At 38.3% G+C, this 20,593-nt stretch overlaps 1 protein-coding gene across 4 annotated transcripts in view; it reads left to right on the top strand.

The window, feature by feature from the left end:
• Positions 1-2,190: 2,190 nt before the first annotated feature.
• LOC133843810 (uncharacterized protein DDB_G0284459) overlaps positions 2,191-20,593 on the top strand; it is a 49,684-nt gene continuing 31,281 nt past the window's right edge. For all 4 annotated transcript variants that reach the window (XM_062277531.1, XM_062277529.1, XM_062277530.1 and 1 more), the window contains exons 1-2: positions 2,191-2,858; positions 15,122-15,873. In XM_062277531.1, the coding sequence (XP_062133515.1) occupies positions 15,839-15,873 (35 nt within the window). In that variant the 5' untranslated portion in view covers positions 2,191-2,858; positions 15,122-15,838. The remainder of the gene's footprint in view (positions 2,859-15,121; positions 15,874-20,593) is intronic.

Here is a 20,593-nt window from a genome sequence, read left to right as displayed (position 1 = left end):
ATACGAGTTGCAATTGCAGACTGAGAGACAGCCAAATGTGGTGGAGTATGTTGGCCAATGAAATTTCAGCAGCGCCAACAATTTGGTAAATGTTAACTTTGCTAATTTGCATAAACCGCAACAACCGCCGTGGCTGAAAGTTAAGCGCCCCCAACCCATGAGACAACCACCCCCAGACAACAAAAAAAAGCGTTGGAAAATTGCTGGTAAATGCAACTTTCAAATGTGATGAGGCATAGGCGGGCAGCGTGTTGCAAAACTTATGGGGTTGACTAGCAAAATACCCGGTATCAGAGCTGATGTGCTAAAGAACGTTTTTCATTTGTTTCATAAAGTAATAATCATAATAATAATAATCATACAAGTAGTATTCATACTTATACAGTGTTTAAAAGAAAACTATGATAATAGTATAAATATGAATTCTAGCGGTATTATTATGATACTAGACTATATATTAGTATGTTAATAGTAGAATTCTAAAATTGGAAAATAATTATAAAAGGTATTCTTATAGAATTATCGATAACGTGACTATTTCCTAAAATTATTCGTTAAAAATCTAACTTTTTCGCTATAACACATATCTTTCTTATATGTGCATTTAATAAATAAAGCATACTTTCCTAAACAAATATTATTAAAGTGCGTTCTAGTATAATATTTTGAAGAATATATTTTGTAAAATATTTTGAAATGTATTATTATCATTTTAGAAAATAAAATAAAGGTAAGAGAGCAATCGAGTTGAATTAAAACTAAAGAATAAACAACTTAATTATTGTACAGTATTATAAAAAAAAGATTGTAAAAAATATCGTATCTTCTTAGCTGAAGTTATTATTACAATTGTGTTAGCTACATTTAGAAGACACTTCGGATCAAAGTATATTGCTTAATACACTTAAGTAAATTATTCTGTTTATTATGTATTTAATAATATATCCTTATTATCATATTGCGGTTCTATATTGAGCATTCCCCATTTATTTGCCTCTAAGCGAGGTAGTAAAAAACCACGACCAACTGACTGAGTGCCTTGCTGGCTGCCTCAGTCTCACAGTCTCGCAGCTAGCCCTGCTGCCAGTCAAGCTGGCAGTTACTCTGCCCATCCGTCCGTCTGTCACTCGCTCCCAGTCTGCCAGTCTGCCAGGCTCTCAGTCCAGCAGTCTGCTCGCCCGTATATCCTTACACTTCTGCTACGCGACTCACTTTCGGTTTCGCAGCGTGGCGTCGCGTCGCGTCGCGTCGCTTCGTGGCTGTTGCCCGGCTGTTTGGCTGGCCGAAAGTTCTTTGGGCCTGGGCCTGGGCCTCGCCTGTCCGTAATCCGCAGCAAGCGCTGTCAGACACGTGCGCCACGTAGCAATTTGTGTGTCCTTGTGTGCGCCAGTGCAGACGCGAGGGGATAGCAGGGGGGAGAGAGAAGCGAGCGGAGTGGAGAGCAGCCACAAATTGTAATGCAATGTTGGCACTCCCTCGCTTTGCTTCCTTGTGGCGCTGCTGTTGCCGTTGCTGTTGTTGCGTTTCCTGCGCCGGAAGTCTATGCGATAATGATGGATTGTTTACAACAATGCAAAAGGTCCTTTGCAGGCAGAGCAACAACTTGGCCCAGGCTGCTGCTGTCGCTACTGCCGTCAGCTCCTGTGCAGTTGAGCGTATCCTTTTCTCTACTTTCTTTTTTTTTGGCTTTTGTATTTTTATGAATTTTGAATAAGTTTTTGGCTAAATGATTTGATTATGGTCGAATGAAAGGGAAGTCGACTGAATAGTGAATACCGAGACATGTTTATTCAATGGCTGGGCTAATGGATTGCTTATGGCATTGAAAATGTGAGTACTTTGATTTCGCTTACACTTAGTGTATTGATCTGATTTAATCACAATTAACTTTAGCAAACACACGCAAACTTATACAGCCAGTAAACGTGACTGTCATCGTCTTATACGCGCGTCAATGACTCTTATACCAGCCACCACCAGTAAAATGCATGCAGCAGCAAAAAGCCGGCAACAACAGCAGCAGCTCAGCTGTTCGAGTGCGGCGAATTCGCTGCGCTGCTGTTAACTTCGTGTAGAAGAGTGCGCGCGCGTATAAGAGCAGCTGGGTAGATTTAACATTTAGCAATAACAGCGCGCAAGCATAATCGTTAACAGTTTCGATTATACGCAGCATTTAGTTTCTCTGGAGAGTTCGCCGCGAGCAGTTCGTTTAGTAGTGCACGCTGCATGCTGTTGTCGTCGTCTATTTTGACGCTCTGCTTCGTATCGCGAGTTGACGAACGAGTGTCTGAGTGTGTGTGTGAAAAAGTGCGTGCGCGTGTGTGTGTGCTTCTCTATGCACCACAAAATTTGCAGTTGCTGCTGCTGCATTACAATTATGCGATAATTTTGCTGCGTTACGCTCAAAAACTGCAGCCAACTCCATCGTTGACGTCGTCGTCGTCGTCGTAGTTGCCGCTCGCGTTGTGTTGACAGCTGCCGCACGCCGTTGAAGCATCGTCTACGTCTTATTCTGCTTCTTCGTCGTTTTGCCTTCACCATCGTCTTTGGCTTTGGCTTTGCCCCGTTGCCTTTTGGGTTTCTTGGCTGCCGAACGTTGCACAAAACAAAACAAAAAAAAAGCCAACGACAAATAAATAACATAAACAAAGACAAAGACAAACACAGCAAACACACCTGCTGCCTGTCTGTTGTGTGCTCCCATTCTTGCATGGTTTTCTTTTTGTTGTTGTTGGTTTTCGCCTTCTTACGTTTGCCGGTTTCGCGAGCTGTCGAAAAAGTGTGAAACTTCATCAGCAAAAAAAAAACTACAACGATCTCAGAGTGGAGTGGACTGGAGTGGAAACAAAACACTGAACGTAAGTGCAGAGGTCAAACTCTACAATTTGGGGATTATCTACGATTGCTATTCTTAGTCCAAGTTCAATGACTGTCTATGCTACATAATGGGTTATAACCACCTGATAAGAGACAGCCAGGCGACAAAAGCGCCCATTTACATATAATTATCTGGTCGCTTTGACTTCTAATATGTTAATTTGACAACATTATCAGGCAACAGCAGCAGCTGCCACATCATAAACCGTGTCCCGCTCTCACCCCACAGTCCATTCTATCTCCCCTTCCCGCTCTCACTTTATCTCTCCATATGTAGACAAATTCAAATTTGGCTGCAGGGCGTCCGCTTGGACAGCCTTATAAAGCGAGTGTCGCAGTTCCCAAATGAACTTGTCAATTGCTCAATGATTGTTGTCGTGTCTTTGCTGATGATGTTGTTATTGCTTGCCCGTCTACCCTGTAAAACCAACACAGCAAAGGGGTATCTTAATTACTAAAATACATTTTAGTTTAATTGCTATTTAATTTACAAGTAGCATTGATTTTCATCTTATCGTTATCGATTAATCGATTGCTTATCATCGAATTTACAGCGCAATCGTTAAGTCGATCAACCTTTGCCAGTTTCTTTGCTTGTTATTATTGGACGCCCTGCGGCGCCAGTGTTGAGTGAGTGCGAGTTGAATGAGTGCTTGGCGACGAATTCCACATTGACTTGGACTGCGGCGTCGTCGTCGTCGTCGTCATCGTTATCAGGGCGCCTTATCAGCAACATCGACAACGACAACGGCGTCGACGTAGTCGCTTCCGATATCAAGCACTGATAGTGTCCAGGCAATGGCAACCGTTGCCCCAATATGTCGCAACCGGGCAAATGCTTTTGTTGCACATAAAAATGAGTAAACTCACTGAACAAATACTTGTCATTTATTTACCTAAAGAAAGAAGAGAGAACATGCCAAAGATAACGGAAATTGAAACTGATATTAAATGATTTGAAGTACTGTGGCACTTGAAAAACTTTTTAAATAATCAATTCAATTCAATTGCTTTAAATAGTGACATTTATTATGCATTCGATTGGTTAGTTAAATATTTATTACTTTCCCATTTATAGTTTCGCTCCCCACATCGACTTCTTTTTTAATATTGCCCCTCCATTATGTTTTATGGTCGTTGCGCTATTGTTAATTGTTTTGGGTTGCGAAAATGCTTCAATTTGTTTGCTTTTCACTCGCCGCTTGCACAATTTCTCTTCTTCGGGGTCGCCGCTGTCGTATGGTTAATAATATTGCGCATACGCCACATGGCGCCGAGCTGATAACTCGCTTTTCGAATACGTTTCTTTTGTGTATTTTTATTTTGTCATTGATTCAATTAATAACACGCACACACACACACACACGCAGTGCAGTGGCCACTGCTTTCATTCTGCTTCCACTTCCACTTCCACTTCCATTTCCCCTTCTCCCTTTTTCGATTTCCCATTTGGAATTTCGCAATTCCAGCGTCATGAGTAATGGTAATTGTAATGCTCATAGTCCGAACGCATTCTGATAAGATTAAGCGGCCATTAGATTCAGTGGAAATTATTAATGAATTCTGCGCAATCGTGAGGAATGCTCCTACGTCTTTTATGGATGACTTACCACGGCTCTAACACACACACACATACACATATCAAGTTGCGTCTAAAAGTTCGTCAAATTTCCGGGGAAGTAAGCAAATTCTTAGCTGTCAAGAACTGCTTCTGCTTTTTGTTTTGCTTTACGAGTCTTTCTTTCTCTCGTTTCGCACTTACACTTTCCATCATTAAAAGGCATGGCAAAAATGTCACGGCTGTCGCTGGTGTCGCTGTCGTATACGTAATTATGCAATCTTCGCCTCGATTTCTACAAGTGAAATAAAAAACTCAACAGCAAACGCCAACGCAACGTGCTACAACGAACACCGCCAACAACAACAACGAACAACGAACAACGAACAATAATAGGCTACGTCATAGAACACCGTCGACTGTAATTTCCAGCATTTTGGCGTTTAATTATGGTTGCCACAACAATCATAATGGTCTGCCCCAGCCACACACCTAGCGTCGGATGTAGAGGTAGAGGGGTAAAGGGAATAGCGGGGCAGATTTTCACGCACGTGCTGCGACCCGGCTGGAAAATATGAACATTAGCAGTGAAAATGCCAAATGCGTTTAGAATACGAATGTAAACAAATGGGAAAGCAGAAAAATGTCGCGAATTGCGCGACTTGCAAATACCTAATAATTTAATTAGTGCTGTGATGTGCTGATATAATAATTAAAAGTCATATATAGTTGGTTTTTTAAGCTCTTTTTTATTTATATATTATATTATAACAAATATATTCTTAACCTTAAAGTTTGGGATGTAATTTTAGATTGCAGAAGCCTATTACTAAAAAACTTATTTTTCAAACATAAAATTTTATTTTTTTGAAAGTTTATTTTTAAATGTACAGTTTTAAAAAATTATTAAAATTTGCAGATAGTTAATATATTAATTATATGCGATAGAAAGAAGCAAGTCCAAAAACTTTGTTATTATAAATAGAAAACATAATTAGATTGCAGAAAACCAATATTTTATATATTATATTACTTCAATTGGAAATTGTCTTGTTTGCAAAACCATTTTTAAAAAGTTTCAAATGTAAAACATGGTTTTTAAGCTCGTTAAATACAATTTACAAAATGAATATAAAATTTGTAACATTTTCATAATACATTAAAACTAAGGTATACCCATTTAATTAGCCTAGGCTAGGGTATTAGAAACAACAAAGCATTGAGGCAATTGACAAAACGAAGAGTGACCCCTCGAGCGGCACCGGAAGAAAGGTGCGCCTCTGTCGCTGTCGCAGTCGCTGTTGGCGTCGCTGTCGACGTCAGCGTTGACTGCGTGCGTGCGAGACAAAGTGAACATTAAAATGTTGCTACATATGAAATTTGTATGAAATTTGCATAATAAATAAAGACATTTGCTGCAGATACAAAACGTAATTAAAACGGGCCCAAAATCAAATTAAACGCCGGACATTGTGGGAACTTTTTGAGCCAATTAACGTAACTGGTAGACGAAAGAACTCTGGAGTCTGTCTCACTCGAAAAGTTTTGCCTCAACACAATCGGGCTAATCTGTGGCCAGATCGAGGCAACGACAGCGTTGACTCACACAGCAAACTGACGAACTATTCTCAACTCTCAAATGCGAATGAGAATGAGAATTGAGGGAGCAGGAGAAATTGTAATCAGGGCAAAGAAAAAAAAACAGAACACAACAGAACATAACTTTTCGTGTGGCTGGCAAATAAATAAAGTCACAGCTCCAGCTCCAGCTCCAGCTTTAGCTTTAGCTTCATGTGTGCAGCTACTATTCGTATTCATACCCGTGAGTACTCACATTCATACTCGTATCTGTGTTTGTATTTGCATAGGCCCCAAACATAGCACGAGGCTCCTCCTATGATTATCCCAGTCTTATGAATATCTAACTGCTTGCCTGGCTGCCAGAGTGTGTGTTTCTGTTTCAGTTTCAGTTTCGGTTTCAGTTGACAATATAAACACATCAGCCATAACCATATCTCATAGGGCTGCTCGTAAATTTTGTAGACCTCCCCAACCCCATAAAGTGCCTTTAGAGAGGTCTCCTCGCTGTCTCTCTCTCTCTTTCTCTGTCGTCTCTTTGGCAACTTTTTGATATGCCTTTTGTCTGTCTGTCTGTCTGTCGGTGTTTTTTGGGCCCAGCAAAACCCATTTGGAGGCACGCACTAATTTTGATATTCAAAGCCATGGAGTCAAGTGTGCGAGTTTTTGGTTAGTTGGCCAACAAAGTTTCTACTGTCGACTGTTTGTCAACGGGCACGTTTCGCATTTTATGGTAATTTCTTTACATTTTATTCATTTAAATTTAAGCATAGCGCCACAGTCGCAAGGTTACTTTGACACCTCTTTTATACTCAACTCAGAGAGAGAGAGAGAGATCGGAACTGTGTCCGCAATTTGCCGCCTATTTTACGCTTCAACTTCACAATTGAAATCAACACCGCTTTGTTTGCACTCCCAACTATACATGTGTCTATCTACTATATTCATATATGTATCTCTATCTCAATATATACTTAATCTAGCTGTAGGTGTTGTTGTGCGTAATTTAAGCAAATAAATAAACAACAACAAACAAGTTGCCGAACTGGTTTCACAAAACACCAAAATACCATAAATACAGAAAACACAAACATCATTATTATCATCCACAGCATCCACAGCGTCATCGTGATGATGATGATGATGACGTTGTAGTTTTTGATGATGATAATTCAGCAAGTTTATTTTCGTTGTGCATAAAAATCATTTTTGCCAAGAACATTTGTCGCCTTCAGTTGCGAGTTTGAATTTGTATCCAAAGTGGCCCAAAAGCCGTCCAACTGGTTGTCTAACTGATTTAGCCATTGATATGTGTGTTAAGACTTTTTTTTGCCTGACAGACAGACTGTCTATCTAACTATTCATGTGTGAGTGTGTGTGTGTGTGTGTTCTGTGCCGTTTCGGCAAAACGGATCAGTCTTGCCTCTTTATGGACAGCCACTTCCGCCTGCGATTTGTTGAGGGGATCAATATGGCCTATACACAAGACTTGGCCATAATTGAAGGCTGACAACGTGTATACGCATATCTGTCCAACTGCTGTTGTCTTGTCACTTCAGCCATTTAATTAGCACACTCGCAATTATCCGCGCAACTTTTGTGGCAATCCCATTAAAGCAGCTTGCTTGGTGTATCTTAAAGATACAATTAATTCAGTTTGCTTTTCTGTATTGGTAATACATCACTTATTCTTATAATATTATCAATTGTATCTGTATTTCATATGGAATGTCAATTCTTGAATCCTTTAATTAAATAAATGAAACGTTTTCTTCGCTATTTATGCTGTTCTTATGACCTGCCTAAGTGGTGTATTTCATTGATATCTTCAATGGATATGTTCTTTAATTCAAGCATTATAATATGGTTCGGCTGTCGCTTAGTGTATCTTAAAGATACTTTTGCTTGTGTTGCATCAATTTCTATACTATTGATAATGAAAGTTTAATAGCAAATGATATGCATTTTTAAGTACTTATATTGCATCCACAATTTAATTTTATAACGAAAGATTTATTCATCAAGCAAATGGAATGTTTTCTTAAACATGTCAACTGTATGATAGAATATTTCATTTATATTTTTAATGCGAAGCGTATAATTTGTCGAGTAAATGGTACGCATTCTAAAATACTTTCATTGTATTTGTATCAGAAATTTAATTTAAAGAGTATATAAACTGTATTCTTTAATAATTCTATTGCATAAATGCCTTACTTCATTCATATTTATGGAGCACCTCTTCTTTTATGCAAGCGTAATAATTTGATATGTCTCACACTTTAGTAATTCAATTAACACTCCCTCAAATATCACGTTGTCCATTAGGCAGTAATCTTATTAGAAGCGGCTCACAAAAAGTATCTCTCAGATGCTAATGCTGTATCTATTTCCCTCTTATTAGTAGACTCACTTAAAGTTGCAAAAAGTGAAATAAGTCATTGGCAATTTCAAGTAAATAAAATAGAGAAGCCAAGTCAATAATTTGATGTGCCATCAAGCGCTTTATATCTATGCTATTTAAATAGAACTGAAGCTTAGAGCCAAAGCAAATTTACAGCCGTCAGTCTCAGTCGCACAGTCTAAGCCAGTTTATGGTCTCGTATTTACGCTAATTACTTAAACAAACTGTGGGCCAAAATAGAGCTCAGCAACAAGAGCAGAAGCAGCAGCAGCATCAGCAGCATCATCGCAGTTTTATGTCTGGCAAATAAAGTCAAATACGAATGCGGAGATTTTCAATGCTAATCCAATGGCCGAGAGCAACGTTTTTGGCTCCCGGGTTCGCTTTGGCTCTCGTTATCCGGCAATCTTCATGCGCAGCATTTCGTGGATAGATTGTGGCAAACACAACACGGTGGCTCCACTGTCTCCATCTTCGTCTCGGTTTCGGTCTCCATCTCAGTCTTTGCCTTGGCATAGTTTCGCTGAGTGGCGCATTTTATCGGCAAAAGTAAAAAACCATTTACTCTAGATAAGGCCAGACTGATTTATAACAATGGGAATGCTCTCTATGTGTGCTTTTTATTTCGGTGCGGTGCGGAGTATGTGTGTGTGTGTGTGGCATGGCACAACAAACTGGGTGTGCCACAGTTACAGTTACAGTCACAATCGCAGACACCGTCGCAGTTACAGTTCACAAATTTGCCTGGGCAAATAACATTCAACGCTAGGATTAAGGGCAAACAATTAAAGTCCCAGCGGGCGAATGTGCTTCTATCATTTTTCGGATGCCAGAAGCTGGAAGCATGCCACCTGCCAAGTGGCAACCGGCAACTGCCACCTGCCACCTCTGGAGTGGATTACACTGGCTCCCGGTTCGATTGAAACTTGACATCATCAAGTTTGGAAATTGAGTTTTAGTTACGAGTTTAACACGCCATTTGATTGCCCTCTGCCCCCTCCTATATTCTACATCCTGCCTGCCAAACTTTGCTTGTTATTTTGCTAGCTGAATGGAAATTTGATTGCAGTTGTGCCAGCAAAAGTTTTACCTTCTGCCATATGCAAATATTGCAACTTGCAAGTTGAACACTCGATTAAGAGAGAGCCCCAAAAAAATGAAAAGCAAACACAAAACACACAAAATTTATTAGGGTGTGCGTGTGTGTGTGTGTGTGAGGAGCACACCTGTGCCCCAAAGGCAAAGTGTGCCTTGCCTTCTTCTAATTGGACACATCATAAACATGTACATCAAAATCTTACGAGAATCTCTCTCAACGACGACGACGAACGAAAAATTAACCCAAATGGCACTTCAAATAAAGCGCTGACAACTTTTGCGGTATTTTGATGGCCCGACAAACGGGCAGCAAAGCAAAGCGAGCAAAATGATCACAGGGATCACACACACACACACCCGTACACACACGCAGAGTGAAGACTGCGACAAATGATGCAATCGGAATGAGAGGAGATCTTTTGGGTGGTCGAGAAGATCGCGCATATTTTCCAGATTTATGATTTGTTTATTTTGCGTTCTCGTTTTCAATATTCGCTGCATACTGCTGTGATACCCGGCAGCTATGAAAAGTAGAGGGTGTATTAATGATTATGATTAGTAGAGTATTTGAATAGATTTTCTTCATCTTCTATGCTATTTATCGCCATGAATTTTCGGGTATGCTCAAGTTCAGCTAGCTGACCGCAACTTTCTAAGTTTGTTTACTTGGTGACACATTCGCAGCTGCAGAGTGAGTGTATGTGAGTACATTCACACGCACACTCACTCACATTCACCGAGCATTTGAAATGCGCTGTCAGCAGCATCGCAACTGCATTGGCAGCTGGAACGAGGACGCGAGTTGCTTTTAATAACTGCAGCGAGTGCAGTGAATGCATATGGATATGTATGAGTGCATGAGTGTGAGTGTGTGAGTGCAGTTCGTCTTGTTATATTGGCAAATTCATAAATGAGTGCGTGAGTGCGTTTATGTTTAATTATAAACTCTTGCCGAGACTCAGACGAGCAACGCAACGCAGTGCAAAACAAGACGTCAGAGACAAGCGGGCGCTCCATTAGCTCGCCGAGATGCCCCCAGATATATAGAGTACTACTATATCATACTTGCCACATATAGCCCCAAAGGCGCCCTCAGCTCGATGGCAATGTTGCCCCCAGAGTCTGAGTTGTCTGAGTTCAAACTGCCGAAACCAAAGCAACGAGCAGCTGCTTCGTTTATGACCAAATTCAGTCTCTCTCTCTTTTCCCTATTCATCAGATCTGTGCAGTATATATACGCATATATATATGCGTATTTATCTGACTGCTGCTTCGACGTGCCTAAATTGCATTTGCATACGAGGTATTTGCGCTAATTTCACGTTATGAAATTTTGTATTTCGCACATTTGCGCGTCGCATTTTCTTGGCTCGTTTTTCATCCAAGCATTTTCCCCTTTCATTTTCTCTCTCTCTCTCTCTCTCATATTCTTACTTTGACTTGTCTGCGCACTGTATTAATTGTAATTAAATCAGTTGCAGACTAGTCGACGATTTAAATCCGATTTGTTTGTTGCATTAACCCCGGCATGAACTTGAGCAGCAGCTTAAACAAAGCAGTCAGCATGTTGCTGTGGAGTCTGCTCAACTGCGACATACCTGGTAACCAAATATGAGTACATATACGGAAATGTGACGCACAACAAATGAAATTATCAAAATCATGAAGTTGTCTAGCAGGTTAAGGAACTTGAAATTCTCTTTTTAATAATTATTTTAAAAAGAAACTACAAATATTAATATTCATAAATTACAGTGCTGACCACTTAAGTGGTATTGGTATTTTATTAATCATTTGTTAGCCTTATAAGTTTGTTTTTAAAAATGAGTATTTATGTTAATTTTTTAATGAGTGCTAAATTTCAAAATTGCGTAGGCTAAATGATGTTGCTGATGTTTGCAAATTTGTGAACTATCTGCAAATGGACAAGCTGACGTATTTACACTTAAATTTATACTACAAAGTGAACAGCTTAAGTGAATGTAGCAAACTTAAATGAATGACTGAACTATAGTATACATTTTATACTGTGTCAGTGTAAAATTTATATAATGAATTAATTGATTTCAAGATTAAAATGTAGTATATATTTTCCATGAGAGTATAAATTTATATTATAATTAATACTATGTCAGTATAAAACTGATACTCCAATTTAAAATGTATACCATATTCTTATTTTGACATTTTATACTGACTATTTCAGTATAAAATTTATACTCCAATTTAAAATTTATACCATATTCTTATTTTGACATTTTATACAGACATAGTATTAAATGTATACTGTAATTTAAATTTATACTATAATTTTATACCGACATAGTTTAAAAATTATACTATAATTTATACTATGGTTTTATAAGGTAGTTTATAATGAATACTATAACTTTATACTGACATAGAATAAAATTTATACTATAATTCAATCATTCAATTAAGTTAGCTACGAAGTCAAGCTGACGTATGATATTTACCCTTAAAGCTGTCCACATCATAGTATAAATTTATATGGCAGTATAAAATTTATACTATAATTTTATACTAACAAAGTATAAAAATGATACCATAAATTATACTATTATTTTATAATATATTTTAAAATTCATACTATATACTGATTAGCATAAAATTATACTATAATTACTTCATTTATTTACGTTTGCTACAAAATCATCATGCTCTTCTAACTTTTGTCTAACGGACATTTAAATTACCCGTCTTCAGCTTTGAGTTAAGCTAACAAAATAAACTGAAATTGCAATTAAATTAAATTATTTTTCTCTAGAATAAGAATAAGATTAGCTAGATGGCTGGAGTTGAGAAATGTGGGTGCGCTAATGGATAATGGGTAATCTGAGCTGAGAGAAGCTGGGCGAAATTCCCGCTGCTATTGTGCACAGTTTGTATCCGTATCTGTCTCTGTCAGTCTGTCATAAATGCCGAGTATCATCAGCAAATCCAGTTGATGCAAATTCCATGCCATTTTAAGTGAATTGTGCTCTAATCTTGCGACTCAGACTCAAACTCGGACACAAGCACGTTGCACAATTGACGCCAGCAGCAGAGCGCTATTGTTATTCAGTTATTTGTTATTCAATTGTGGCACTTGTAAGCTGCCCAAAAACGAACAGCTAGAAAGCATTTGTATCTTGCGCTTGGCCAAACTTATTGTCTACACTTCAGCTGAGAGTTCTACTTGATGATGATAGTATGCCACTATTTTTGGGCTGTGTTGCCACTTGAATTTCACTTTGTCATACTCACAGTCGCTACTTTATGTATTTGCCCCTTCTCTCCGCTCTCACATTTCGATGCGATGTTTTGCGGTGGTAATTGCACGCGCGCTGAAGCATATCGTATGTTGCAGGTTTCCGTTGGAAAACCGGGAGAAACGACCTAAAATAGCGGCACAACCAAATGCGGAACATGCATCAGCAGCAAGGGGTAAAGCAACAGGAAGGGAAGGAGTAGTGGGAAGGGGGAGAGCTGGACTACACTAAGAGTAGCTCGTCAATATTGCCCGCGACAGCTTTTTGTTGTATGCACGAATTGTACGTGTTGCAATCTACAATTCTAGATACTTACACTCACCACCCGGCAAACAACAGATACAAATGGTAGTACACACACTAACACACACTCACACACACTCTCTTGTTCGGTGTGTGTGCGTGAGTTTTGTGCGTTTGCTGCTTCTTTCACGGCAAACTGATTCTCTCATGTAAAAACATGTTCTTTGTCATGCTTGCTTGGCATGCCACATTTTGTATCTGTATCTCTCTCAATGGGTATCTGCAGCTCGCGTTGTGTTGTTGTGTATCTGAGCCAAGTGCATGGGGCTGCCCTTTGGCCCATTTCAGCTAACGAAATGCGTCATTAGGGCACACCGTGCATAATTACATCGATGCGCTGCATTCGTATCTGTATCTGTGCCTGGTTCTGTTAATGTATCTAGAGTTGCTGCGCCCCTTTCTTTTTTTCTTTTTTTTGGTTTTTTTTTTGGCTACTTTGGACTCTAATTACACGCGCTTTGATTGATGTTGTTCTCTGGCTCTTTGCGAGTTGCCCAATTCCGTTGCGGCATGCGGCAATGTGGCATGCGGCATGTGGCTAAGAGGCCATCCTCTTGCTCTCTTGCTTTCGCAATCGATTCGATTCTTGTGTCCACTCCACCAACAGCTGCATTCACAAAAATTCGCGCTTGCCTCACATTACTTTACTTCATTTTACTTACTTACATCAAATTTAAAGCTCATAAATCTTGCTGCAGTTCACACACACACACACACACACATATGAAGTCTCTAGAACAACCACTTGCCACAAGCATGCAGCGGATTGCCGACACATTTTAATTTGTCACTCGACACGTCAATTATATAAATCGCTTATGTGCTGCATGACACGTAAGAACCAAAGAAAAAACGAAGCTGCTTAATGGCAAGCCGACAGTCAAATGCTCTATAAGGAATATAAATACTGAAGACATTATAGTTGATGATGTTGCATTTGCAAAGAAAAGAGAGAGAAAGGCAATGAAAATGTTTTTGGGTAAATTAGGAGGGAAGATATTAAAATACTTCGATTCAAATTCGGTTTAATATTGTAAAAATAAATACTTAATGGTTAATTATTATTTATATGAAAGCTATTAATCTGGAAAACATAATAATGACTAGAACAACAAAAACAAATTGGCCAGTTGCTTTACATTATTTATATTTGATATAGGTTCTTAACTTGCTCATATTTTTAAATGCTGCAAATTTTTAATTAATAATGTTGCATACAGGTTAAAATAACATAAATTAATAGAAAGGAGGACGAAAAATAAAATGCTGATGCTAGATTATTATAATCTGAATTCACTTTAATATAATGTTAAAATGTATACTAGTTAGAACAACTAAGACAATTTAGGTTTAGGTTTTTCATAATTTATATTCAAGAATCCAATCACATTTTCGTTGATATCGTAAATCCAATAAATAATTTAACTGAATTTAAATTTGATGTTGCTGATATTAAAACTAAAAGCACATAAATTGATCAAATATTATTATGATTTTATTTTTATGTATACTAGCAAGAACAAAATTGGTAAATTGGATTTTTTTCATAATTTATACTTACAAATCAATCACGATTTTCTTCGAAATGTAAGTGTATCATATTTTTAGCAAGAATTTGTTCATCAGGTCTTAGTGAATGCTGGAAAATTATTATTTATGATGCTTCATTTGTGTAGCACATTGATTAAAAGAACATAAATTGTGAAGAGAAAGATATAAAAAGGTTTTAGATTAAATTAATATTATTAATACAATCAAAATAAATTTCGAACTTTTTATTCCATAATATTTCTTAAGTAAATTTGTTCATCAGCTATTGATCTCAACTTTCCTTACGCACAAAGATCATCTTCATTCGAGCACGCTCTTTCGCTGAGTTAGAGCACTCGAATGTTATTTATTATACGCACAGCATATTTGAAGATAGCTCTGCGTCTTGCGTGCATTCATTCGTTGTCTCGTTTTTTCGGATAAAATGCACACCAAATAAATTTGTAAATAATGTGTGAATTTCTCTTTGGCTCGTTTCAGTGTCAGCGACCAACTGGAAAGAAGAAAAGACAAATTGTCAAAGCGCAAGCGAAGTGAATGTAAAGAAAAGCGCAACACTGACGATGGGAATGGGATTGTGGAGCTTAAGGCAGATTATTGATTTCGTCAACTGAATAAACAGCTAAACATCTATAAAAGAAAATAATCTCGTGATTGCACAATTTACAAACAACAACAAATAACAAGCTCAACTTGCAACTGCCTCCGTGTCGTTTGTTTTGTTACTTTGGTTAATTGATTTCAGTTGCTTTTGCTGTTGCTTTTCCCTTGGCTTTGTCTTTGGCTGTTGTCTTGGGCCAATGCCAATGCAATGAGGCGTTTCAGCGACCATAACAATAACAGCAGCAGTAACAACAATTTACCAATACCCAGAAACAACAACAACAACAATTCGGCGACAATTGCGTGCGCGTTTCGGGCGCGTTTTTTTGCTACGCGCGTTTTTTAATTAATTTGAAGCGTTTCTGTTGCCGTCGCGAGTGTGCGTGTGTAAATGCGTGTGTGTGTGTGTCCAGCCGGAAATCAGCAATTTAATTTACAATAAGACGATTTAAAGGGCCGCCCCAAAAAAACACAAAACTCAAACGAAAACGAAAGCAAAAAGTGTGGAAAAACAACACATAAAAAGAAACAGATCCCGATCCAGAAATTAAGCACGACAGAAAAAAAGGAATCCGCTGAGGAGAAGCTGCCAAAATGTTCGCGGGCATCAGGAAACGGTTGGCACGCAAGTGAGTAAAGTGCACAATATTTTTCGTTTCTCTTTTCCTTTTTCTTCTCAATGATGCCTATAAGAAAATTGTCTCCTTTGGTTGCACATGGCGCATACTTAATTTCGGTTGACTGACAGAGGGAGAGAAAGTGTATTCTAGGTGCGTTATCAAACTGTTTGCTTCCTGTTCTTTTATCAATGTTGTCCCTTCGTTTTCATGGCCCAATTCCGCTGTTAATGACCCTCGCGATAAAGGTCAGTGGGGAGCCAAACATGCCGGGGCGCTTTTCAATTTGCAAAACGCCCCAAATCGCGGACAATGTCCCAAAAAAAAAAAGCAGAACCCACGAACGAACGAACACAGAATGTGTTTGCTTCTATTTCTATTTGTCTAATTAATTTTGTAGCACAGCTTGAGCTCTGAAGTTGTGGCAGACTGTAAGAATCAGCTCATTTGTATCTATGGGGACACCTTCAGCTACGTTTTCGTCTTCGTTTTTGTCTTCGTCTCGGTTCGTCTTGTCTCTATCCATTTAATTGCCAGTCAACATCATCAGAGCTTCGCATCATTTGACATTGGAGCTCATGAATTTGCTGATTTGTTAAAATGTTGCACGTTTCGACAGCAGCCCCATCAGCATAATCATCATTCATCTGCTTCATAATGATTTTTGCTTAGTTTTTTATGAATATTACTTTTTCACTTTACTCAGTTTTCTGTTTTCTGTTTTTTTGTTCAAATTGGTAAATGAGCCAATTAGTTTAAAATCTTTATTATTAGCCGATTTGCTGACCACAAAACCGGTTTCATTTATCCATAAACAAAATTGAATTATACCACAAATTGACTCTTAACTGCCTTGCGGACGCGTGTTTTAGCCTCAAGCCCAAAACGAAGAGAGGCAACATTAACTTTTGGAGTTGCAATCAAAACATCATCTGCCAAATACCCGGTAATTACACTTACTGCTATTCGTGGGAAACTCGTGGAAAGTTCGACTAGAGAATAGGCCTCTAATTGTAGATCATTATGGAGGAGAGAGCTAGAGAGTTGATTCTGAGTCTATTCTGGCTCGGTTTTCTTGCTCCAATATTGTCGTCGAGTCTCCTACATAATTCACACCCACTCAGCCAGATGAATGGCCAAAAAGAGTGGAGAGTGGGGAGTGGAGAGTGTGTGTTGTTAGTTGTTTACAAGTCATGATGTGCTAATTATTACAGAAAAGTGCAGGCAAATGCCTTTTAGCACTTAACGTCCACTGTGGACGTCCCCGAGGGGGCGCTCAAAGTGAACACAACAACACAACACAATAGACTATGGAGCCCAGGTGCTAAAAAAAACACCTGTGCAAATAGAAAAGCGAGCAGCCGACAAACGACAACCGACAAACGAGAAACCCAAAAACCGAACCCAAATTGAAAATTCAAAAGGCCTAAACTTGCTGCTTGTAGTAGGTGGCATTCTCATCAGCATGTTGAACGCTTGTATTACTCGTCGTGATGCACATGCTGCGGCATGCTGTGGCTTAACATCTTAAAGGCCCACACACAACATTTCGTTGGAATTAAACGCTTAGAAAACGCCTGCGATGCTGGCGATGCTGTTGCCGATGCGGTTGCTTTTGCTGTTGCTGCCTCCCTCCCATCTCTTTGGAGTTTTCAGCTTTTGGGGCACGGCAAATGTGGCAATCAAGCGCGACTAAAGTTAAAAATAATTACACGAAAGACATAACACACTTTATTAAACATTAAACATTTTATGTGGGCACAAACATTAAAACTCCCCGAAACCCGAACCCAAACCCCAACTTAGCAAAACCCCAAGCACAAGCCACAGTCCATCGCAGACCCCAAGAACCATAAACTTCAACTTCCAACAACTTCCCGAAATAACAGAGCCAAAATATGATGGATTCTCACGCATATAAAGACTAGTGCTTAGTCAGATCATTTAAGATGACGCGGGAAAGCAAACAACGCAAACGAATGGAAAAACTTTCTTTCGCTCAACTCCAATGGCAATTGATGCTGATGAGAGAGTGTACACTGAGAAAAATACATTCGGCTAATGTTTATTTCAAAAATTGTTTGTTTTCAAAATTAAAGAATAATATCTAGAACAAAATAATAGCAGTTATTAAAATATAAAAATATATGTAATTATATAAACAATCTGAACAAAAGACTATTTAACTAATTCCATTTGCAAATTACTTAAAACTAAAAAAATATATAATTTCTAATCAATACAAAATATCATCACTTTAAAGCAATTTAAGTTGAAGTCAAAAATATAATTAAAATAAATATTTATATCTTTGATATCTATTTATTTTTGCAAGTAATTTAAACTAAAAATCTACACCATAAAATATTTAAAGAAAATTGGTAAATACAAATGAAAATATATTAAAATGTACACCAAAAAATATTTAAAAATACTTTCTTTATTTATTCTTTATATTTGTTTGAAAATAAAAGTAAAGATTTGCCTTTCAAGCAAGAACAACTTAACAACAAATATGAAAACAGAAACAGACTATTTAAATTCTTAAAATAAATAATTACATAGTATTTAAATAATTTGATTTATAAATTCTTAATACTATATTAAATAAATAAAAATAATTATTATACTAAATGTGTACTTTTTATTTTTTATTTATATTTTAAAAGAAAATATGTAAATTTAGCTCTACTATTTTCAGAGGCATTTGTTATTTTCAGTATCTTCAATTCAATTCAAATACTTTGTCTTATGATGGTTTTCTCTCTGTGCATCTGTAAGATATAATTACACGCATCCAAGTATCTCAAGAAGTTGCATTTATTGCATGTCTAATTATGATTGATACGGGAAGCAGCAGCTAATGTTGTAAACGACTCCAAAATATATATATACACTGCCTGACCCAATAGTTATTAATGTGGGAGCGGTTGAGATAAGTTTTGGATTTAGATTTAGTTTTAGTTTTAGAAACTGCTTCCTGTTGCAATGAGCTTGCCACAATCGGATACAGCAGCAACTACAACAACTACAACAACAACAAAGAGATTGTCAGTGTTGTTGCTTTTTGCTTTTTAGTCGAGCCCCAGCGGCGTTTTCCATTTTGTGCTCATTTCGCCTTGGTCTCATTGTTCTTGGCTCGTTGTGGACTTATCAAATGTATCTTTCTTTCAGTTTTTTTTTTTTTTTTGTAACAACTGACAACTTCTGACGCTGCGCATGTGCCACTTACATACTTCTCACTTGTATTTGTACTCATATGTGTGTGTCTGTGTGTGTGTGTTGGGTTAAAAGGAAATGTGATGCAACAAAGCGTGAGGCGGTGGGAACTGCGAGTCTCAGTCTCAGTCTCAGTAGCAGTAGCAGTCACAGTGGCAGTCAACAGTTACACGACACTCTGTGTGTACTACTTAGGCGTGTGTGTAATAGGCATGTATCTGACTCTTGTTGCTTGTATCTGCAGTATGTTGATAGCCTCGCGCTAATTTCCAGCTTAGATTACAATATACTTATGTATGCCCTAGGCAACTCTAAACTAAACTGAAATGAACTGGGGCTGCGCATTTTTTTTTTTGGCCGGATATGCGCCGCGGTTGAGTTTTTGATCAACTTGCGATTCGACATATCAAATTTGTTCGCTTGTTTTGCCTAATTGCTGTGACATTTTGTCGACTGTCAACGAAGCATAAGACATACGATAAGCTTGGCCCATTATTGTGTCATATTCGCAGTTGAGTCTCTTTTAGGTTTGACAAGAACATCGTTTGTTTGCCTCGATTCCCTTCTTTTTCGGGGGCGTGTGCCTTGCCACTTGATCGATAGATATGTATGCAGATAGAGCACACTCTCTATATATCATCGCACAATGCTTTGCTTTTGCTTTTGTTAGTTAGGAGACGAGTCTCTTCAGCGTCTGGCTGTCATAAATGCGCCATTAGAGCTAACAACGCATTTTCAACTTCACTTAGCCAACGCACCCACATTCAAACCACCCACCATTCTACCCTCTGCACTCCCCTCTTCGCATCTCAGCCCTTACTCCATGTGGCATTCATTGCACACACAAAAGAAATGCCATTTTATGCATTTCAAGTGCGTCGCCGTCTCCGTCTCCATCTCCATCTCCCAACTCCATCTCCGTCTCAGTCTGTGCACTATCGCACATCTAGCCAAATGTGTATTTGTATTTGTATATTTAGTTGTGAATGTATCTGTAGCTGTAGCTGTAGCTGCTGTCAGAGCAACTGAAGTGTCAATTCCATCATAAGCCAAAGTGGCGCACATATCGCATAACGACACAAAAAGGGGACAGAGACGAGGGCGAAGGCAAAGGCGACAGGGGCGACACAGAGACAGGCCAAATCAAAAGAAAATTATTGAACAATTTCTCAAAAAGAAAACGAAGCGACAACAAATCAGGCACAGACAACAACGCAACGAATAGCAAATGCACTTACTGCAATTGCACAGTTAAAGTTAAACAACTTGAACACATTTTAATTTGCTCCAAATTAATGAACAACTGTTTTACTTGCTGCAGTGTTGGTTAATGTCGTTGCTAATTAGCGCAGAGTAGTTATCGATACCTGTGATCGGTTATCACATTTAAAATGTGAATGGTAATTAGCGAAAATGAGTTATCGATAACTGTGATCGATATGCCCCAAAAGCAGTGTATGCCAATTGAGGACAATGAAAGCGTCAAATAGTCGGCTGTCTTTGCAGCATTTTG

Source organism: Drosophila sulfurigaster, chromosome 3 (genome assembly GCF_023558435.1).
Source record: "Drosophila sulfurigaster albostrigata strain 15112-1811.04 chromosome 3, ASM2355843v2, whole genome shotgun sequence".
NCBI lineage: Eukaryota > Metazoa > Arthropoda > Insecta > Diptera > Drosophilidae > Drosophila > Drosophila sulfurigaster.
This window is presented reverse-complemented; position numbering and strand designations above follow the sequence as displayed.